The sequence below is a fragment of the Sceloporus occidentalis genome, unplaced genomic scaffold (assembly GCF_023333645.1).
Source record: "Sceloporus occidentalis isolate IW3139 unplaced genomic scaffold, rSceOcc1.0.p SCAF_7, whole genome shotgun sequence".
Lineage (NCBI taxonomy): Eukaryota > Metazoa > Chordata > Lepidosauria > Squamata > Phrynosomatidae > Sceloporus > Sceloporus occidentalis.
In genome coordinates this window covers 48594205-48617516 of record NW_028316987.1, presented here as the reverse complement: position 1 = coordinate 48617516, position 23312 = coordinate 48594205, and the positions used below count along the sequence as shown (strand labels likewise).

At 39.3% G+C, this 23312-nt stretch overlaps 1 protein-coding gene across 2 annotated transcripts in view; it reads left to right on the top strand.

Annotated features, from left to right (window-relative positions):
- The window catches only part of LOC149309712 (RNA-binding motif, single-stranded-interacting protein 3), a 575089-nt gene that overhangs the window by 462413 nt on the left and 89364 nt on the right, over positions 1 to 23312 (top strand). For both annotated transcript variants that reach the window (XM_089531314.1, XM_089531316.1), the window contains exons 7-8: positions 8308 to 8414; positions 17492 to 17538. In XM_089531314.1, the coding sequence (XP_089387440.1) occupies positions 8308 to 8414; positions 17492 to 17538 (154 nt within the window). The remainder of the gene's footprint in view (positions 1 to 8307; positions 8415 to 17491; positions 17539 to 23312) is intronic.

Genomic DNA, 23312 nt, shown 5'->3' with positions numbered 1-23312 from the left:
AGTGGCCAGAGGCCACTCCTAGCCACCCATCTGCTTCACATTTTAGGCTCTGAACACACTTGCAGAATATGATGGGTCAACACTGTTGTATCCTGCTTGCAGATCTGCTCTGTTCCTGTCCATGGCACTTACCTGGTTCAATGTGGCAATTGGCCGGTATTCAGATTGCCTGCAATGCCATGAAGTTGCTGCTGCCATTGAGTTGCTACCACTGTTCTCCATGAAGGCCTCTCTGCAGCCCTTAAGGGTAGAAACAGGGCATTGGGCTTCACCCATGTGGCCAGGCCATTCCCTTTTGACAGCACAGGCTGCAAATGGGGCCTAAATGGAGAATGGTGGCAATGGTGATAGATAAGGGGTTGTATGGCCATTGGCAATATTGGCTGTTGCAGTGGAATTTCTGGGAAACTCTGCTGTAAACATCCAGGTTTTTTACACCTGGCTAAGGACTGGTTGGGGCAGACCCAGGCCAGATATGTTGAAATGGCATCCAGTCTACCCATTTCTGGCCTGGGAGTGTTGGTCTGTGCTGTCTAAATAGGACAACACCAGGCAAGGGGGAAATCGGCCTTTTTGCCCATACATACAGCCCCCGAGTTAACTCCCTTTTGCTTCCTATGAGTCTGGAAGAGTCACTGGATGCTGTTTTTCTTCCTCTCTGCTGGTACTAGAAGTCTTTCTTCAAATTTCAGCCTCTTGCTATGGCAACAAATGGATGGAGCAAAAAACAATCAGGATATTTGGGAGTATTGGGGTCATTTCTGGATGGTCAAAGTTCTGCATTGATTGGGTTTTCCTTATCACACTGGCATGATTCCTCAATAGAGCCAGATCAGACGAAGATCCCATGTATTTACTTCCCTTTCACTGGATACAATGTGAGGGACATGAAAACAAATAAGCTATCTGCCTCCCTCCACTTCCTACTGTAGCTGGTGCAGACTGGCAGTGAAATTTGGGAAAGGGTCCTCCGTGTGATAAACTCCATAGGCTCTCTTGCCATACTCACACATACACACACAGAAGAAACCTCCAAGTTTTACCTTCGACCTATCCATAATTTTGGCCCCAAAACCTAACCTCAGCTTTTATGAGGTTGACTTATAGTTGGATATATACAGTAGAACAGAAGAACAGGTTTTGTACAAATCGATCATATTTTGTGATTACAACAGATTTCTAGTCTTTGAAGATCCCACCCAATAATAGAGCGCTTTAGATATTATTGTGGAAAAGTCTTGCTGACTGAATTCAGTGCAACATATGCCTAAGAAAGTGGATGAGGTTGCAGACTTAAAGTGATCTGAAGACTGTTCGCAAAAATATTTGGCTGACTTTGCTGAATCAAACAGAGTACTTTTTGAAAACAGTAATTCCTATGCATACATACATGTGGTGTTTAAGCAGGGCTTAATTTAGTTCATTTTCATAACCCTACTTCTTAAAAAAAATTCAAGTTACAAAAGCATTCAACCTCCTCTTTGTAGCACCTGCAAATCTTTGAATTTAAGACTATCTCAACTTCTGTTCAAAGGAAAAGAATTTTCTTTATTCACTCAGCTTTTATTTTAAATACTCTTAAGAAGAAAAGATTAACTTGTTTTAGATAATTGTTTTATGATCTGTACTGCTTAACATATTCAATATTGCTTCTTCCTTTTTAATTGTGTATTTCATGAAAATGTTGCTGAATTCTGGCCATACAATTTAATGTAAAATACCCTTGTGATAATTGACCAGGGAACTGCTCTTCTTTGTATTGTGCAGAGACAGGCTACCTGGTGTCCCAGTTTTTAAAGACATAATTTCATGAAGTTTTAATAAGTAAGGCCAATGGTCACAAATTTGATGAGCTGTAGTAGTAGACATGCCAAGACTAACGTAATGTCTACTGTAATGCAAAGCAGAGCTTGGAGAAGAGATTACTTACCTTCAACATCTCAGGAGAGGGGGAGGTATTTGCAGCTCGTCTGTGCGGAGGCTTATGCCAGGGTCTACTGACAGCTCCAAGTGGTTGCTCAGAACATGTGGTAAAGTCTCGTGATGGTATTCAACCAGTGGAGTGAAACTTCAGGAAAGGTTTCACTCTGAATCCTCTCAAATCTCGTGGGACTCTCTGATCTCATGAGTTTTGGCATAGGATTTTAGGGGGATATTTAGACTGGCCCATGTGACCACTGGCCATTCTGCATCAGGCACTCCACTTGACCCACCCACCCAATATTGCATGCTTGTGTTTGCACCACATCCCCAGGGTTCAGCTGGTCATCCTTTGGGGGCTAGAAGGGAATTTTCCCATGTTATTGGAGCAGAGTTGTGATTTATGTTTGTTTGTTTGTTTTTTGCCCTCCCTAGGGATATTGGATTTTGGACATGGAATTGTTTATTGTGCTTTTTCTATTTGTTTATTTTGCATCTATTTGGTGATTGTGGATGGTTAGCTAGTTGGTATTAATGCTTCCTTAATGTCTCCTGCTTTTTAATATGTCCTTTCATGTGCTAGCAGAACATATATGCACTGAATTGTATTTATTGCACACTGCTTTCTCACAACTGGTGGTTATTCAAAGGAAGAGGGAACATTGGGCATAATGTAAAGCAGAGAGTGGGGGACCTATAGGGGAATAGCAGAGCTGATGGAAAGCGGGGGTAGCCTGCAGTTGGGACAAATGTAGGGCACCCCTCCATGTGTCCAGTTGGGCTAAATCACACTGATTGCATGGGATATGACCCCCTACCCAGGGATTTAACAGGTGTGGAACGAAGCTCTGCCCAACAATTGGCTAAGTATGGAATCTTTGGGCTCCATGTCCCCTCAACCTTGTCATAAGTGATTATTTATCTTTGACAGTGATGTATTTATGATGGCTTTATGTTTAATTTATGGTAGCATTAAGACAGATTTTTGGTAATATTATGATGATTTATTTACAACTGGATTATGATTGATTTATGACTAAAATTATAATTGATTATTGACATTTGTGTTATTCAATAAAGTTGTGGCTATCTTTGTTAACTCATGAAATGGTGCCCAACCCCCATTATTCCAGTGGAAGAGGCAAATGGAGAGGGGGCAGAGACAGAAAGCAGCAGGGTTATGTTATTTGCTGCTAGGTGTGCTGCTAGGAGTGGAGAAGGGAGTAACAGGTAGAAAGAAAACAGAGAAACGGAGACTTGCCAAGGTGGAGAAAAAAAGGTGGCTTGCAGAGTGTGGATGACAGGGAGGAAGAGGGGGAAAAAACATAGAGGTACCCTGGCAGAGAGGTGGACAGGAGAAGGAGAAGAAACAGGAAGCTGAATGGCAGTAGCAAGCTGCCTTTACTGCTACAATGATGCTTGGGTCCCATATGTGAACAGTTTGCTCGGGGGGGGGGGGGGCTGAGGCCACTCAAAAAGATCCAAGCAACCCAGATGGGCCCCACATGCTACACTTTGTCCATCTCTTCTATAGTAGTCTACTCTTGGGGGGTATGTTCTTATTGGGTAGATATCTGTGGTCAATAATGACAGCCAATTAATAATAAACCACACAACAAAGGTATTCTGGAATCAAGTGAATTTAGATTTCACAAGCATAAGCAATGCATGCAAACTATATATGACAGCAACCCCATTGCAAGACATAAATTATATTAAATTAAGGCAGCAGGAAAACAATAACTGATAAAAGGTAAACTCCAGAAGGTATACCTTATCAAGTACCATTTAAATGATCATTTAAATTATTTATGCATTATGCTCACAAGAAAGCCTTTTAATAGCATACCTCTCTCCTGGAATTGAAGATATGCTGCTTTCTGGGAAATGATTTTCCTAATATCCAAACTTTACACATAATGCTAAATGCATTCTGCAGAAAGTGTGCAAATTTGGGAAATAAATTGCCTTGCCAAAAGTGTGTGAGTGTGTGCACAGTGATTTCTGGGATCAAAGTAAACATGGAGGGGGATTTAAAACCTACCATTGATGGATTATGAAAACATATCTTCTCAAGATGTTCATGTCTAATTTAGCTACGGGTTCCCCTATTTTTGATCTTCTAATGTCTTTGAGAGGACAAAGTATTTTCCTGCCAGTGTGACCTCCGTGGAATTACTCATATTTTTAAAAAATCAGTACTAGAAAAGTCATAACTCTTCATCCTAACCTCCACATCAGCATACCGTATATACTCAACTATTAGTCGAGAAATGCCCCAAAATTGTCCCTAAAATCTTGGGTAGACTTATAGAAGGGTCAGTGCACCAGTAGTGCTTAGAAAAGTCCTATAGCAGCAAGCCTGATGCCCCAATCTCCATTGAATTCCTTCCCCCTCCAGTCCATTTGCAAGCCTTTGCTTCCTATGGGGAAAACTCCCCTTTGAAAAGCACTTGCCTGCTCTGTTTGCAAGCCTTTGGCGCGTTACAGACTGCCTAAAAGCAGTGGTCTGCCGGCGGTGCCGGTTGCTGCGTCCAGGAACCGCAGCGGCCAAACCGCATGATTCCTGGGCGCAGCCGAAAAGAAGCGCCAAAATGGCGCTTCTTTTTGTGCCCCGGAAGTGGTGCCACGAGGCACTAGTCGCACACTCACGCCGTCACTTCCGGGTTGTGACGTCCAGATGCTATTTGTCCGCGTCATCAACATGGTGGCCCCATGTGGACATGCGCCGCCATTTTGTACAGACCCAGTCCGTACTAGGGTTGAGGGGCGTCTATTCTAGATGCCCCTTTCTAACCCTAGCATGCCCCTTCATAACCCTAACACGTACTTTCGGCGCGTGTGTAACGCACTTTTGCTTCCTATGGGGAAAACTCCCTATTGAAAAGCACTTCCCTGGTCCGTTTGCAAGCCCTTGCTTCCTATGGGGAAAACCTCCTTTGAAAAGCACTTCCTTGGTCTGTTTGCCAGCCTTTGCTTCCTATGGAGAAAACTCCCCATTGAAAAGCACTTGCCTGGTCCGTTTGTAAACCTTTGCTTCCCTGGTCTGTTTGCAAGCCTTTGCTTCCTATGGGGAAAACTCCTCATTGAAAAGCACTTGCCTGGTCCATTTGTAAGCCTTTGCTTTCCTGGTATGTTTGCAAGCCTTTGCTTCCTATGGGGAAAACTCCCCTTTGAAAACACTTACTGGCTCTGTTTGCAAGCCTTTGCTTCCTATGGGGAAAACTCCCCATTGAAAAGCACTTGCCTGGTCCGTTTGTAAGCCTTTGCTTCCTATGGAAACAATTCTCCATTTAAATTCACTTGCTTCCTAGAAGTCCAGAAAAGGAGACGGAGGGACAGAAGTGGTATTTCCCCCTTTCCATCCTTCCTTATGGCCCCTAAGTTTTACTCTCGACTTATCCACGGGTCATATCAAAATCCAGGATTTTTACCCTGAAACCTTCCCTCGACTTATACATAAAGTCAACAAATATATATGGTAATACAGTTGTTGTATTGCCACCTAGCCATATCTGTGAGGAACCTTTTCTTTTGCGTTACTATAACTCAGGGTTGATAAGCAAATCAGTAATGAAAGAGTATTATCTCATTACCTTAACCACTACAATAAATCCATTGAATAGCAATTTAAAATTTCAGTTTTTTTATATGGAGTCTCACAGGACACCTTAGCTACATATCTCACCAAGTCTAGCAGGTGCGAAAAGGAAAAATAAATACTGAATAATTGAACCTCCTTATGTTTATTTTCAGTAATAAAGAAGCTATTGTGCTAATTTATGTGTTTGGGCTTATTTCTTGTGTCTTGGATATAATAGTGTCGAGATGATATTGAAGATGTCCAACCAATATTTTAAAACATGCTTTTGTTGCTTTCCCCCTAACATTTATTAGGATATTCATTGTTCATATACCCAATATTCTTTTATTTATTGGTAAACAACTTTTTAAAGGATATGAATTCTTTTGAATTCCTTCATACAAAATATGATGGCAGTTATTAGTGGGGGTTTCTTTTTCCTTTTCTTTCTCCTGGGTGTGTGTGTGTGCACTCCTATGTTGCGCTTTGAACATTCATTGAACAGTTGTGAGGTTGCTGTGCTGAATCTTTTATGATGAAAGACTGGGCTCTCAGCTGGGGAGCATAAGGAAGGTCATCTGCCAGCTGTCTTAAACTATGAGGATTTAATGGGGGGAACTAAGCTAATTTGATTGTTTGGCAAAAGCCTCCTTTGATCTTCTTGTATTTATTTCAGTTACTCGGTATGTAAGCATGGGGTGCTGAGAAACACATGAAGAGTGAAAACATATTACTCAAAACCAGCTTGCCTCTTTACTCCCTCCCTAAAAGAGCAGCAGTGTTTATCCTTTCACAAATGTCAGTCATGAATGTGTGACAGAACTTAATAATAAAATGTCTAACTCTAGAACTCCATTTCAGATATTTAATTCTGAACACAAAAGGAGCTTTGCTGGATCAGACTGAACAGCTAATCCTATGTCCCTTTGTGTCCTCCAGATTTCCTAGGAAGACCACAAACAGGGCATAAAGGGAACAAGCTTTCCCCTTGCTTGTTTGTCCCTTACACTTTTGGCAATGAACATGGAGATTCCATAGAGGCACCACCAAGAGGGTTAAACTGATAAATTAGATTTTTTTTTTCAGTGTTAGAAAAACCCCCAGCATTATTTCCCTCCAGCAGAATGGTCAATACAATCCAGGATCTGAGCACAAAAAGTAATCCCAGACAAGACCAAAGCCATGCAGAAAGCATCTGAAAACAATAGTTCAAGAAAAGAAATAACCCCAAACCAGGAGACTATAGAGCAGGCTTGCAACAAAGGGACCACCTTGGCTGTGCTAATTTATAGCCAGCTGAAAATCAGCACAACTGGCCTAATTAACCCAGTAATTCTTTTAAAACCAGTCCAAGCAGATCATGCATTTTTGTATCTCTGAGTCTAGTCTTTGGTGTTTATGCATGGTAGTTCAGAGTCTGCTTCCCAGGCAGATTTGCCAGCATCCTTTATCTCCAAGGCAGGGCTACCAGCTGTCTCTGACTAGAACTTCTGGACTAATCTCTTCCTCATCAAACGAAGCCTTCTTTGGGTAAAGGGAGGATTTAGGTTAGCCACTTTTGACTTTGTCTTTCACAGTGGCTGGGTGACTGTTCCTTATCCTGACCCTGAGCTGTCTTGTACAACAGAAGAGGGGTCAGGCTGGTTTTCACCTGTCTGAATAGATGACTGCTAGGTCTCCTCCCTTTCATGCTAGAAGTGTAAGGCTTGTTTCTTGTTTGAGGGAGAAACATGATGTCCTGTTTGTATTCAATTCACTATTCTCCCAGAACAAGTGAAATGGGCTTACATGTTTTGTGATTCTATACATTATTATTATGTAATATTATAATGTAAGTAATATTCCTACATTCATGCATCTTGTGTTTATGATTGTTGTTCATCGTAAGGAGACCCTTGGTTTGTTCATACAGTCAGTCTTCTGTATCCATGAATTCCGAATCCATAGATTCCACCATCCACAGCTTGATAATACTCCCCCCCCCCCAAAAAAAAAAATGATTCCAAAAAGCAAACCTTTAGCTATTTTATATAAGGGATGCTATTTTACCACCCCATTGTATACAATGGGACATGAGCATCCATGGATTTTTGCCCTAGAACCAAATTCTAGTGGATATCAAGGGCCTATTGTGTTTCTCTTTGGATCCACACTTGGGCATAAACAGAGTTGACTTCCTAAAATTAATGGGCCCATAGACCATGATGACATAACCCATTGATGCAGAGAGCTTACTCAGTACGACTGATTCTAGACACAGGCCAGTATTAATATTAGCCACTGGTAGGTTCTTCATATCAGTTTGTCATAGAACTGGGTAAGGCATTGCATTAAAATACTCTGTAAATTAATGTTGTGTTCCATAAAGAAAAAGTGCTTACTGGTGTCTGTCTTGAAACTACGCATAGTCAGTTTCAACAGATCTGCCAAAACTGAAAACAGTATGAGAGAAAGAAAAGAAACCACTCAATTTACTTTTACTGTGCCATACATATTTATATAAATTTCTGTCATGCTTCTCCTTACTTATCTAATTTCCTCCAAAAAGGTTCTAATTCTGCATATCTTCCTTTTTAAAGAAATAATATTTTTCAATCTTCCAGATTTGTTTGTATTTTCTAATAAATATAGTAAGAACAGCTGTCAGTAGAACTGTAGACAGAACACAACCAAACAAATGCAAAAAGCAAGATGTAACATTTTAAAGAAATCAGTGTTTTAAAAAAAAAAACCATTACATTTGGTGGATTAATTGCTTCCTTCAGGGAGTTGCTAATACAGACTGGGTTTTTATGTCTCCACAGCCCCAACGGAACCTTTGCTGTGCAAATTTGCTGATGGAGGGCAAAAGAAACGACAGAATCAAAGCAAGTACACACAGAATGGGAGGCCATGGCCAAGAGAAGGAGAGGTGAGTCATAGTTCTCTGTGGTAGCTTTTAGGTACTTGAACAGAAACACTTATGGGTCTGATATGAGAAATGTTACAATTAGAGCCAAGAACCTTTAATAAGAATAAAGCCATAGTATGTGAGTGCAATGCAACAAAATGCATCAAACCAGGGTGGAGACATTATTAATTTATGTATAAAAATTAAACAGGAACTAAGTGCAACTAAGTGTACCAAGTATGTACAAACCAGTGAGAACCTGTTACAAATTTCTGCTCCATGATACCTTGCAAGACTGTGATTCCATATAATTTAAGGAGACCATGTAGAATCTTTATGGGCTGGGGGCTACAAGTAGGACTGCCATGGGGGAAGAGTCTTGTTGCATGTTATACTTCTAGAGTTACCCAAAGCAGGAGACAAGAAGCTATTGTGAGGGCATACCTGTAAAATAAGAGGGAAGACCTAATAATGTCAATCCGGTAATTTGAAAAGGCATCTGGCCTTCTGTTCTATTGCAGCACTTTTCCCTGGAGGAATGGTATTCCATATTAGTATTCTTGATTTTATGGTATCAAGGAAGGAAAGATGTATTTAGGTCCAAATATAACCCCAGGGATGCCCATGAGGCCTATTCATTCTAACAACTTTTGTTCTGACTCTATACAAAGAGTTAAGATACAAAGCAAAATTTATTGCCATGTACTGATTATTTCCCGCTATGCACTTAGAACAGATTAGTTTTAATTTGGTTCTACTCATTTCATTTCTTCCAAATGCTAAGGTTGGTCCTTCACCTGTGGCAGGTGTCTAGGCTTAAAGTAACTTCATATGCCCTTTGCATGATAGAGCGATGAGGTAGCAGGCAGACCTGGCCTTTATATTTTTCTTTTTGAATATTAGTAAAAACCTGTCATTAGTCCCAGCTTCTGCCAAACTAGCAGTTCAAAAGCATGCAAATGCAAGTAGATAAATAGGTACCACTTCTCAGTGGGAAGGTAACAGAGTTCAGTGCTGTCATGGTGGCCACATGACCACCAGAGTTATCCTTGGATAACACTGGCTCTTTGGCTTAGTAACGGCGATGAGCACTGCCCCCTACAGTCGTTACAACTAGACATTCATGTCAAGGAACTACCTTTACATTTACCTTCTAAGAAACTAATCTATTACTATAGTAAATTCATATCAATCTATTACTATAGTAAATCCATATCAGTAGAGAAAATCTGGTTTTTCAAACACCCTTTTATACAAGGAAAATCTAATTGAGACAGCCCTAAAGATACTTACTGAACTGAAATCATCCTCCCACAAGAAAGTGGGGCCCTGGGGGCTTTGAAAGGCATCACAACGTTGGACTTTGAGATCACAAAGGTAGCATGATGCCTATGGGTCAAATTTTGATCACCTCTGTTTAATAGGAATGTGCACATGGAACTGTTGGTGCATCCTGAAGCTTGACTAAGCACAAATGCCCAGCCAGGGAGGAAATGAGTATTTGCCCACCCCTTTTGCAAAAATTCTGCTAGTCCTTTTATGTTGCTACCCCTTTTATTGATTATAGTGGGAAGGGAAGCCTATGCCATCAGTTGGCATAGGCTGGTGATGTGAGTCCAGAGCTGAGGACTTTGGATTCAGTAACATCACACCTGCTTCCACTGTGTCCCTTAGCTTCTTTATTTTGGAGCTTTCTGTCCACTAGCATTGATGGGACACACCATTAGCACAAGCCCTCAATCTCTGATGTTATTTGTTCATATAACTGAGGCATCAGGGCCAGATCTCAGAAATATTTATTTGACTACAATTCCCAGAATCCAGGCTACATGCCCAGTGGTCAAGGCTCCCCCTTCCTGTTTAACAGAGCTCTTCACTACCAGGACCTCATCCTGTGTCCCAGCGTACATAGACAAAGACTCCCCCCTCATCTATCTCATCTGGTTTTGACAAGTATTTTTAAATCGGATGAGATAAATAAGGAGGCAGAAAAGGCTTAAGTGCAATGTGATGCTTAGACTAATGTTGGGGTTTTTTTTGGCTTCTCCCTCTCTCAGCTCTCTTTACTGCTAAAACATCTACTGAGAAGAGCTCCCCCAAACTCCAGAGCTGGTTTTTAGAATGGGATGAAGTCTGCAAGAGAGGGAAGATTGTTCCCCACCACATGTGCTCATAGGGACTGTTTCCATGAGTGCAATGACCACATTGGATATCATATCCTCCAATTTTTCATAGATGAAAACTGGGATAGATGTGGATAAGTAACATCAACATGTGGTCAAGATGGCAGACATTATTAATGAGGAAGAACACCAAAGTTTATTTAATGATGCAATTCACTTTGGATGGACTTGAGTAATTCCTAGAGATAGATAGATAGATAGATATGTTTGTGTTAATAAGACCATGAGTAATGTGGTGGTTATACCAAATTTAATAATTCTGATCTGTTTTCTAAACATGCATTCATCTGTGTTAAGTCCAGGCTGCAATCAAGTAATTTACAACAGAGAAAGAGTCATGGATAATTCCCTTGCCTTTTGCAGTTTGCTAGTACATGTATCTAAAATTATTATTTCCTCTGTGAAGAATCAGTAGATAAAACTATATTTAAAAATACACAATTAATTCCCTAAAAATGCTCAACCATGAGAGGAAACATGTCATTTAATGATTCCCTCCCCCCAAAGAAGAGTCTGTCCTGCAACTGTTCCTTTAACTTCTATTTTTTGACCTGCTGTTCATTACTATTCTGCTCTGTACCCTCCAGCAATTTAGAGAGAAAAATATACAAAGGTCATTTGGGAGACTGGGATTTCCCCACTTGGTTGTAAAGTCAATAGCTACAGGAAAGTCAAAGTCGTTGATCCTGGTGCCAATCCTCTTCTCTCTATCAGCGACAGAGATTTAGAAACGCTTAGTAGCTCTCTGCTGTGCACATTTTAGTTTTTAGACACAGGCTTTTTTATGCTTTCAAACAGACAGGTAATACTGGCTTGAGCTCCATAGCCCTCTATGGAAATGAATGATTCAATCTGAATGGCTAGCTGAGTTTTCTTTCACAAGGCTATTAAGAGAACTGGGAACTCTCAATATTGAACCCAGTTGAAAAGGCTCCACATGACTCTGATCCAAAATTATATGATCTCGTAAAATATATGTCTGGATTGCTTCTAAGTCCTTACCTGCAGTGCAGATAGAACAATTGTGATATTCTGAATATACCAAATAACCATGCTTCTCATGGTGTGGGAACATCCTATCCCTTCACAACTGGGGATGCCAATCTTTCTTTATTTTGAATGAGTAACATCAAAAGATTTCTTCCCTCCCCTCTCCCTGGGTTCATGTGAGAATTACTACACATTTTTTTTTTAAAAAATTGCATTACAGGACTTACTTTGTAAGAAGAAAAATATTTTGTGCAAAAAAGCCTTTGTTTTTTGTGTAACCCCCCCCCCCCCCCAAAAGAAAACATACTATTTTCTGTGCAAACTTGTACAGGGGTTTTTTTTTTGCAAAGGAAAAATCCAGGAATGTGAAAAAATCTCATGACAGTTGACAACTTTGTTGTTGAAGCTGAGAAATTTGTGAGTATTGTTTACATTCCTATTCACAATTATTATCTCACTAAATTTTGAACATTTTGAACTCAGCTCTTCTTCAGTATCATCTTTACTATTATCTGAGATTGTCCATCATGCCGTAGCCAGATATGGCTTGAAGCTCATATGTACAACCTCAAGGTAAAAATGTCAATGATGTTTTCATCTTATTGGCTGAATTAATTTTAAAATCTTAATTTACTAAGTGAAAATCAATTTCTGTTGAACGGGAGGGATTTGTTATAGTTAAGCATGATTGTTTTTTTAAAGATAGCTTTGCAGATCTGAAAGAGGCAGTATGAAGGAGCCCTGGTGCAGTGGTTAAATGCTTGTACTGCAGCCACTGACTCAAAACCACAAGGTTGCAAGTTCAAGACCAGCAAAAGGGCTCAAGCTTGACTCAGGCTTGCATCCTTCCGAGGTCGCTAAAAGGAGTACCCAGATTGTTGGGGGCAAATTAGTTTACAGTTGTAAACTGCTTAGGTGATATGAAGTGGTATATAAATGAAGCTTGTTTGTTTGTTTTTGTTTTGATGTTGCATAGAAGCCTGTATGCATGGGCCCAAAGACCCATGTTCCCTCTGGCTTTGCATCATCCTATCCAGATTATGCAGGCCATTAAAGACAAAGCCCCTGGTATCCTGCCCTAGCTCTGACTTGGGTGAATCCCCAGGGAATATGCAACTGGCATATTAAACCAATCCGTATGCCGATCCAGTGGTCCTGGAGTGATCCTGGCCAAAGGGGCCTTTATTCAGTCCAAAACCAAACATGATGCTGACAGCCAGCAGACTGGACAGCCACATGTACCCCATGCTTGCCACCACTGTTGCATCCATCCCAAAGGCCTCTATGTCTGACATCAGAAGGGGGCACCTGGCCACATTTATTACCTTATGGGCTTTTGGGATGGATGCAACAGCAATGATAAGTACAGGGTTCACAGCAGCAGCAGGTCCATGGCATGGCAGCAGACAGGCATGTAGACACCTGCCCACCGTCATGTCAGTCCCCAGATGGGCATGAGTAAGGTCACAATACCAGGGGCTTGGGCTGTGGCATCCTGCCCATCTGCTCAGGCCCAGGGTGATGTAAGTCTTAGAACTGTTATCGTTCACCTTTACGATTATAGACTATCCATCCATAAACAGAATCTAGAAAGTAAAATGAATAAGACACAAAGCAATTCATTGATATCACCCTACAATGGTTTTGTGTCCACATCGTTTTAATTGTCCTACAGTGTATTAGTAGATATGTTTAATAAAAAGTATGTTTGTCTAAGCTGAACGGGACTTACTTATAGATAAAGATATATAGGACTGTAGCCTTAATAACCAAATAAGTTCAGAAAATAAGTGAATGTTAAAATACATTCTCAGAGGTTTCTCATTTACCCATGGAAATATCCATTTTGTTTCTCCTGAGAATAGCAATGCAACAAAGCACACTTTACCCTGAAAACCTGCATATTTCTGAAGTGAAGAAATATTTCATGTGGTTTTTTGTTTGTTTGTTTGTTTGTTTGTTTGGGGTTTTTTTAGCTTTCTATCTGAAAAAGGCAGGAAAAGGCAGAATATAAATACATTATTATTATTATTATTATTATTATTATTATTATTATTTAGAGCATATGCATTTATAGTAAATCAAAATGGCCATTGTATTGAAGACAACAATATTGCCCCCATAGCTGTCGTATTTTTCAGCCATTGTATCACATCCTATAGCAGGTATCTCCAACAAAAGTAAGTCTGATGATAGCTAGCAAGAGACAACAAACAGTGCTTGGATATAATGGCTAGAAGTAGCTGGGAAGAATCTGAATTCCCAAACAAGCTAAGAAAAAATATTTGTGGATCTGGATAACACATTTTACTCACGAGAAGACAGGACTCACTAGAAAATACTATTATGCTTGGTAAGGTGGAAGGCAGTAGGAAAGTCGACTGGAAGGCGATTAATGGCAACAGAAGAAATGGTTTGGTCCAGCTCAATACACGTCTTAGAGTAAATGATGTCTTTATTACACCTCAGGAATCACAAGGAGAACATATATATTAAAACATGCATCTATCACACCAAATTAATGTGTCTTAATATGCCCCATATTAGCAGCAAATGAACTGGCAAAAGATGATTAATCTTCAATTGGAGCCTTCAGGCTTTCATAGCATTACAATCATCAAAAATTTTAACTAACTTATTCCTAGAAATTATAACAACATTATTAAATTGATGAAATTTAAAATTATGACATGGAAAACCTTAAAGTTGTCTTTGTTAGATATAATTGCTCTCGTAAAAACATTTCTTACTCCCCGCTTTTTTGTTCATTTCTTTCAAGCTATTCCTCCCTATCTTCCTTCTGCAGTTTCAAATCTAGCAAGAGTTAATAAATCAATTTCTTTTCAACTGTATGAAACCTAGTTTGGGAAATCTATTAGGCCTGGTACAGACTGCTGATTTGTGGCGGCCTGGGGCCAAAATTAGGGCTCAGGAGTGTGGAGTATCTGCAAGCTTTCGAGCCCTAGCGTGCGGCGGCGGCTCCATCATGGCACCCTCCTGTCCACGTGGCACCGCCATGATGATGGAAGCGCAGTACTGTGTCCACACATCGCAGCGCTGCACTTGCATCATCAACACGCAACAGTGTGCTAATGGTGCACTCATGGTGGTGACTTTTAGCAGGTTCTTTTCGGTGCGGAGGGAGCCTACACAGTTTGATTGCTGTGGGCTCCCTCAGGGGCAAAAACGGGCAGCTCCAGCCCACCCTTTCGGGGCAGTCTGTTGAGTCCCATTGACATCCCTTCAGGACTTGCAGTGCCAGATGTAGAGTTGTATTTTTCAACTTTCCAATTATCTCAGGTACCCCATCACATTAGGCAAGTACGTAACAGGCTGAGAATGAAAATACAGGGTTTTCTTAACTAAAATTAACCTTTTATTTTAAAAGATATTTTAAAATCTCTTAAATATTTAAAATAAAAGCAATGGATGCAAGCTACAGGAAAAGAGATTCCACCTCAACATTAGGAGGATCTTCCTGACAGTAAGGGCTGTTCAAGAGTGGAACAAACTCCCTCGGAGTGTAGTGGAGTCTCCTTCCTTGGAGGTCTTCAAACATAGGCTGGATGGCCATCTGTCAAGGATTCTTTGATTTAGATTTCCTGCATGGCAGGGGGTTGGACTGGATGGCCCTTGTGGTCTCATCCAACTCTATGATTTTATGAAAAGAATTAAGGATATTCATAATTCTAGTAACAAACATCAATCACCACATGGAATGAGTGGAAACATGTTATATCACCTGATCCTTTGTCTATATGTCTCCCCTCTCCCCTCTCAGCAGAACTGTAATGCTAGCTGGTGTTATTTGTACTGTGTATTTGTGATTTTATTTTGATGTTTTTTCGTGTATGATATTGTTGTTGCATTTTAACATGTTGTTACCCACCTAGATCACTGGAAAGGTGGGCTACAAATATATTATTATTATTATTATTATTATTATTATTATTATATGTCCCTTACCACTGCATCTGCTCTTTCAGTACTCAGATAAAGTCCAACAGTTCCCAAAATGGAAAGATAAAGGCTTATATGCAATTAAAGATTTATTTTGACAAAAACCCAAGAAAACGTGTTAATTACGGAATTAGAGCTGTTGACAGTCAGCTGGCTTCATCTTTACTCTTCATTTTAGTTCTTGACCAAAGGAGAGGTTTCAAGACTCCAGCTATGTTAGAGAAGATATGCAAAAATTCTAAACAAAAAACTAAAGGCTTAGCTTCAACTATTTTTAATTGTTTAATTGTGCACATTTATGGAGGTGCATAAAGTTTTAAAATGGCCTGGATATCAGAACTGGGAATAATATGTGGTCATCACCTCTTTTAAATCCTTGTTTATGTTAATTAGAAAGAATGCTTTAAAACCCATCCATGAATGGGACCTTATTCCTCCCCCTCCAAGGCTGTTGGAGAGAGTGTGAGGTTATTGGCACATACATCCATATATGCTTAGATTTCCCTAAAGTAAACTCAGGTCTGTTACAAACGGGCACCCTAGCACGGACTCAGTCCGTACTAGGGTTAGAAAGGGGCATCTCTTCCAGACGCCCCAACCCTAGTACGGACTGAGTCCGTACGAAATGGCGGCGGCCGTTCCACATGGCCGCCGCCATCTTGATGCAGCGGACACACTGCGTCTGCACGTCGCGCCCCAGAAATGATGCTGTGAATGCATGCTTCGGCACTTGCGGCATCTCTTCCGGGGTGCAGGAAGGAGTGCTCCTTCTTTGCAGCGTCCGGGAACCGCACCATTTGGCTGCTGCGGTTCCCGGATGCTGCAACCGGCAGCGGCAGCAGACCACCGCTTTTCAGCGGTCTGTAACCCGCCTCAGTTTGGTTGAATGCTTTGAAACAAATTACAATAATTACTAGATAAGATATTAAATATTATCCTGGATTTATATTGTTATCTATCTATTCTTTTTTAAAAAATAGCAATTTGAAACATAAAAATTTGATTGTGTTCCCTATTACTGTTGCTTAAATGGAAATTGCTAGTTGTTGTAAAATTGGAAATGTTTCCTTAGCTGCCCAGTGGTAGATGTATGGCTTTTAGAGAACTTATCAGATAATATGAAAGTAAATAAAGAACTATGAAGTCATGATATATTTGTTGAAAAAATGGTTTCCATTTATTGAATTCATAAATACAACATCATAAACTTTAAGACTACCTCAATTCCATCTTAAAGTATGGTCAGATATTATGATAACAAACTCTTGTGTAATGGAGACATATCTTTTGGAATCAGCTCAGATCCCTAAGATAATGGTCATCATAATTTTTATTTTATTTTATTGTACCCTTATATGTTCATCTTTTTATGTTATTAAACTATTAAAATTTATTTTTAAAATAATAATAATAAAGTCAGCAATTTCTTAAGGAAACAGCTGCAAGTTTGGGAAATATCACATCAAAAGACTGATCTATTGTTTAAATCTTATAAGAATTATAAGCCTTTTAAACACCAGAATATTATTTTCAGCTACAACTGTTACCAAGTAAAGATCACTGTCAACAGTACCAAGTTAATTTTCCCATTGAGTAAAGTTTGTTTTATTAAAGAAGTGTTCAAAACCTAGTTCAGCTGTGCTATTGACTCCCTTAATTTTTTCTTTAGAGACCTTTTTAGTTTGGAATATCTGATACAAATGAGTTTTCTTTTCTTCCTACTTAGTTCTTCTGACCCCGTTTTTCACACAATTTATCCTTGGAGAACAAAAAGTCTGTATTTATTTGCAGTACCTAAATTACATGCCCAATGTGAGTTTGAAAACGTACTAAGAAATTATTTAATACAAAAAGAAATGGGATAAGACAAATACCCCTAATGTCCTTTTTTATAGTGTTATGTGTGTTCATTTGATAAAAAATGAGTTAAACTTTGTTTCTCTCTGTCTCTCTCATGCAATATAGGCTGGCATGGCCTTGACATATGACCCCACAGCTGCTATACAGAATGGGTAAGTAGCATATTCTCCCCCCCCCTTTTTTTTTTTTAAAAGTGTCAGCATCTTTTCCAAAATGGCTTTTAGTGCTGAAACACATGTTAGAAGTGCCCATTGGAGTAATAGTTTTGGAAATCAAATTTAAGTTAGAATGTCTAATAATTTCCTTTTTATTTTTACATCCTTTTGCTTACGACAACTAACTGACTGTGTAGCCCCTCTCTATATATACATCACCACATTGTGCATATTGCCATATTGCCAAAATGCATTTTTCACAAAGCTGGTAAAGATCTAATAAGAGAAAGATGCCTCCTTCCTCCCACCAGGACCCTCATATCAATGGAGATTATTGCACCCAGAAATCCTGCCGGGATAGATGTGGGATTTGAAAATCAAAAACGGGTGTTATCATACTTACCCGTTCCTAGGCTGTATGCAGCCCATACCCATCCCAGGCAGCCCATCTGTAACCCAGACATATTTCAGGAATGAAAAACCCCAGCTGCAGCAAAAATCCAGGTTACAGATGGGCTGCCCAAGATGGGTGTAGGCTGCATACAACCTGGGAATGGGTAAGTGCGATAACACCCATTTTTTACTTTCAAATCCCACGTCTATCCTGGTGGGATTTCAGGGTGTGATAACCTCCAACATCAATACATCAGTGTTTGCTGGTGCTTTTCTATAGTTTAAAAATTTTGGATGGGTGAACAGGCTGTCTGTTAGTGAAAAGGCCAGTCATTTTGGAGGCAGTTGGTTTAAGCCCGAAGCAGATATTTGTAACAGTGCTGATCAAGTGACCCTAAGAGCCTTAAACATGGTTCTTCTTAAAGCTTTAGAGATACAAATCCAGGATTCTGTGTCTGAAACTGAAGCCAAAGGTTTTTTTTGTAAGTAATTCAAAGCATTACATTTCTCTCAGACATACCATATTGTTGACAGTGATTCTTACTGGAATGGGAAATACAAAAGGATGAGTGCAGTAAGGGCATAGATGACAAAGTGGCTGTGTTTCTGGCAGTTCCAGCCATCCATGGCAAGATTTGCTGGGTTAGCCTTTAGGTGGGCATATGGAAATGAGATGCCAACAGGAAATCATTGGTATACTGTATTAGATCTGTCACATAATGTTACTGAGTTAATCTACCTGCATGATGTAACAGGATTATTAGTGGTTCAGTCAAAGCTGTGAGCCTTTTCAGGACCTGGCTCTGTTTTTGTGGAAGACTCTTCTTTTGTACCTATGATTGGAGGAAGATTTTACCCATTTTAGTAAAGACCTTTCTCATTGACTCTCCAGATTAAGCTGCTGAATGTGCCTAAGGTTGCTTAGATGGGTAGCAACTGGTAGGGTGGTGAGGATTTTATATTTAGTATATTACAGTGTTGTGTTTTTTGTTTCTTTCTTGATTATATATGTCTGATGTTGTGACCTTTGGTGAAAAGGACATTTTAAATGAACATCATCATCATTATTATGTGTGTATGTTTTTATGTCCCGTGGAGCCTGACTGCAGGCAAAACTCTGACAATGGACAGTTGTCTCATACAGTCAATATGAGAAGACATGTTCAAAAAAAGGAAGATGGGGGGAAAAGCAGGATATAAAAATGATTGAATTGATTAATTTGGCCAAACAGCAGAGGACTTGTTGAATTTTATTTTGTGTTTTGTAGAGCAAATGCTTAGTTCGATTGAAGTAAGTTACTTAGATGGCATTTAAAGGGTGTCTTTTCATCTCATTATGGCTTTGCCATGTATTTCAAGGATGTCTAAAGGTTGTCTACCCACCCTCCTTCACTTGTTCACCAACCCATTTCTTCATCATGTATTCTGAAATTCAGCTCTGAAAATCACATTGTTTTGTGAGATCATAGAATCATAGAGTTGGAAGAGACCGCAAGGGCCATCCAGTCCAACCCCCTGCCATGCAGAAAATCTAAATCAAAGCATCCCTGACAGATGGCCATCCAGCCTCTATTTAAAGGCCTCCAAGGAAGGAGACTCCACTACACTCTGAGGGAGTTTGTTCCACTGTTGAACAACCCTTACTGTCAGGAAGTTCCTCCTAATGTTGAGGTGGAATCTCTTTTCCTGTAGCTTGCATCCATTGCTCCGGGTCCTAGTCTCTGGAGCAGCAGAAAACAAGCTAGCTCCCTCCTCAATATGACATCCCTTCAAGTATTTAAACAGGGCTATCATATCACCTCTTAACCTTCTCTTCTCCAGTCTAAACATCCCCAGCTCCCTAAGTCATTCCTCATAGGATATGGTTTCCAGACCCTTCACCATTTTGGTCACTCTCCTTTGGACACGCTTTTAAATTAAAGATATTTAGAATTCTCTGGCAGAAAACTCCAATGCTCCACCAAAGACAAATCCAAGGATTCCATAGAGCATAGTTATTGCAATTAATAGAATTATAGAGTTGATAGGAACCTATGGTTCATCAGGTCCAAATCTTTTGTTCAATGCAGGATCTCAAACTATACTATTCCTAGCAGAGAAGGAGATCCCATCACCCCCTTTTTAAATTAAAGTGGTAGCAAAATGTTAGGCTTGTGTAATGTGAAATAGATTTAAGTCTCCTTCCTGTGTGGACAATCTCAATGTCCACTGCAGCCATATTAACCTCTATTTTAGTCATAGAGAGATGTTTCCATTCATCTACCAATGCGCGCGCGCGCACACACACACACACACACACATGTACACACACTTTCTTTTCATATTTTCACATTGTCATTGAACTTATTTCTTAAGAGCAGTTAAGAAAATCAAATGTTTTGTAAAATTATTTTTTCATGAACTTCCTTCTCTCATGTGAGCTAAACTGGACTATGTAGATATAAATGGGCCTGATCCAGAAAATGGTGGAGAAATATGTCCTTTAAGCAAGTGCCATAGTGTCAAAATATCAGAATCAGGCCATTGGTTGTATAGTGGTTCCTTGGTATCTGTTGGTTGGTTCTAGGACTGATGTCGATACCAAACTCTATGGATGTTCTATTCCTATAATAGAATAGTAAAATGGTGTCTCCTATATAAAATGGCAAAATCAAACTTTGTTTTCTGGAATTATTTTTAAAAATATTTTCAAGCCATGAATGGTTGAATGGATGGATGCAGAATCATGGATACAAAGGGCCTGACTGTACTAGTAACAATCTTCACTAGTAACAGGTAACAGTATTAAAATATTTTCCTAATACCCTGTGGGAAGTCAGTCTAGAACTAGAACCTTATTATTTATCACACTCCCTATTCTTTTTCTTCACTTGATTTTCATCAATTCTTCTTCATCTTCATTTGTTATTACTATAATTCCCAGCACAATTTTCTTATGCTGACAATATAGCAATAATCAAGTTTCCATGGATATATGTTATCAAATGGTCTGAGAGGTTGTTTGTGTGGTATAATGGCATACTGTTTTTGAGCCCTGTTCAAAACTGGCCTGCAAAAACTATTGCAACATTCCTATAAACAGCTGGTGAAAAAGATTTTGTTAGGGAGGCTTCCTCAGACTTTTCCTGTTCTTAGGAGGAGCAATCCTATCTTTCATTTATGTCATCCAGTGGAATGATTTTCCACCAACACAGTGACAATCACATTTGTTACCCCGATGTTTCATTGCTGCCAAGCTGTGAGGTGAGAAGAGGGTTCGCCCCTTCCCTTCCACTGAGAGGAAATAACTCCAGAAGTCCCAGTGGTTGTGTCATTTTTCTGAGTGGATCTACCACCTCTGAAATGGCCAGTATCTCTCACATGAGCAGCAAAACCTCACTAGTGGAATATATACAGCAGCACAGCATTCTGCTAGTGTATGTAGTGGTTTCCAGTGATATGAGTACTCTGCTATTGGACAAATGCTTACACCATTTGCTAAGGTCTTTGAGCTGGCTTAGTATGATGTTTAGAACTGCAATCACAGTTTATATATGCATATATTTTATTTAGTTTTAGAATAATAGCATCATAGAGTCGGAAGAGACCACAAGGGTCATCCAGTCCAACCACCTGCCATGCAGGAAATCTCAATCAAAGCATACCCAACAGCTGGCCATCCAGCCTCTGTTTAGAAACCTCCTAAGAAGGAAACTTCACCACTCTCCAGGGGAGTATGTTCCACTGTGAGACAGCTCTTACTGTCAGGATGTTTTTCTTAATGTTGAGGTGGACTCTTTTTTCCTGCAGTTTTATTTGTATTATTCTCTGCATTTTTTTAAAATGGTGAGTGACAACAGTGTTGAAGCAACCAATAATAAAAATTACCAGTCCTAACTAAAGTAGACCCATTAAATCAATGGGTTTTACAAAAAAGTTAACTTACAATTCAGGAATTGTTTTATAGTTTTGTTTTCGTTTGGACTACCAATTAACTTTAGGCTATTAAATAAAGTCTGTTAAAGCCAATAAACAACCAGCAAAAAGAGCAAATAATTAGCAGTAAATCTAATCATTTTAATTACAGCAGCAATTAATCACTCATAAATGCAGTATAAAGTCAGCAGCAAATTGTCAGTTAAATTGGTTCCAGTCATGCTCCTCATGGGAGTTCATTGATTAAAGTTGGAGCATGACCACAGAGAACCCCCCCCCCCCGACACACACACACAGATATATTATCCCCTGCTGTCCTTTCTCTTGTGATGGGACCAAACTGGTGTGTCTCCCTGTCCTAAGATCTAAGAATTTATAATTCCTTATGTATTTATTATTTTATCAAAATGACCCCCCTTTTAAAAAAATACAGCTGACATGTCATAGTGAATATATCATTTTATCAGAACATGAACATGGTCAGCATTTTCTGATGTGCTTATTTTGACTAGTCTTTTTTTAAGAACAAAAGAAGGATGCTACTCAACAAGACCATAGCATTTTGTTCTCACGGTGGTGGGACAGATGCCTGCTGGAAACCCAGAAACAGAACATGTGCAATAGATTTACTAACAGTGTAACAACAATAAAAACCTGTAAGGGAGCATGTGTTTTGATTGTTTCAAAAGAAAGTTTGGTATCTTTCTCTTGCACTGGAATGTTTCCATTCAGCCCAAGATGACAATTTTGTAAACTTTTCATAAGTGAATAATCTACACCATTTGAATTATTTGTTTGAAAAAAGTTTTGATCAAAAGAGCATGGGAATGCCATTAAAATTACATATATCTCAATAATAATAATAATAATAATGGGACGTGGATGAGGAGGAGGAAGAGGAGAAGGAGAAGGAAAGTGAACTTTGGTTTTGCTTCTTAATGGAAAAGTAACTTCATTTAAATATAATTTAATTTAATATTTTTTTTTCCATAGATACATTTACATAATCTATATTCAGACTCTTTCTGCCCCCTGAAAAAACTGAAAAAAGAAAAGAAAACCTTCCTCCCACTTCTGTCAATGGTAGTGTTTTCCAAAACAGTATGGAAATTGTCAAATAGTTGACACATTTTGGCACTGAAGGTGTGACATATGTTTCCTTTGACTTAGTGCATCTGCATACTACCTATTTTAATATGAATTTAATATGAAGATAATATCAACCTATTTCTTTTTCAGTAGTCTAGTAGTTTCTCATCTTTCCAGAGATGAATTCAGTCCATTGATGTTCACAGAAGAAGCCATTTTTCTTATTATGTATAACTACAGCATAACTTTAAAAAAATGAAGAAAAGGACAAAAGCAAAGAAAATGGGGAAATAAAAATGTATCAATGGACAAAGACTAATCAAAAGCTTGTTTCTTCTTACTGGGACGTTTCTCCTTTCAGCTAGAAACAAAGG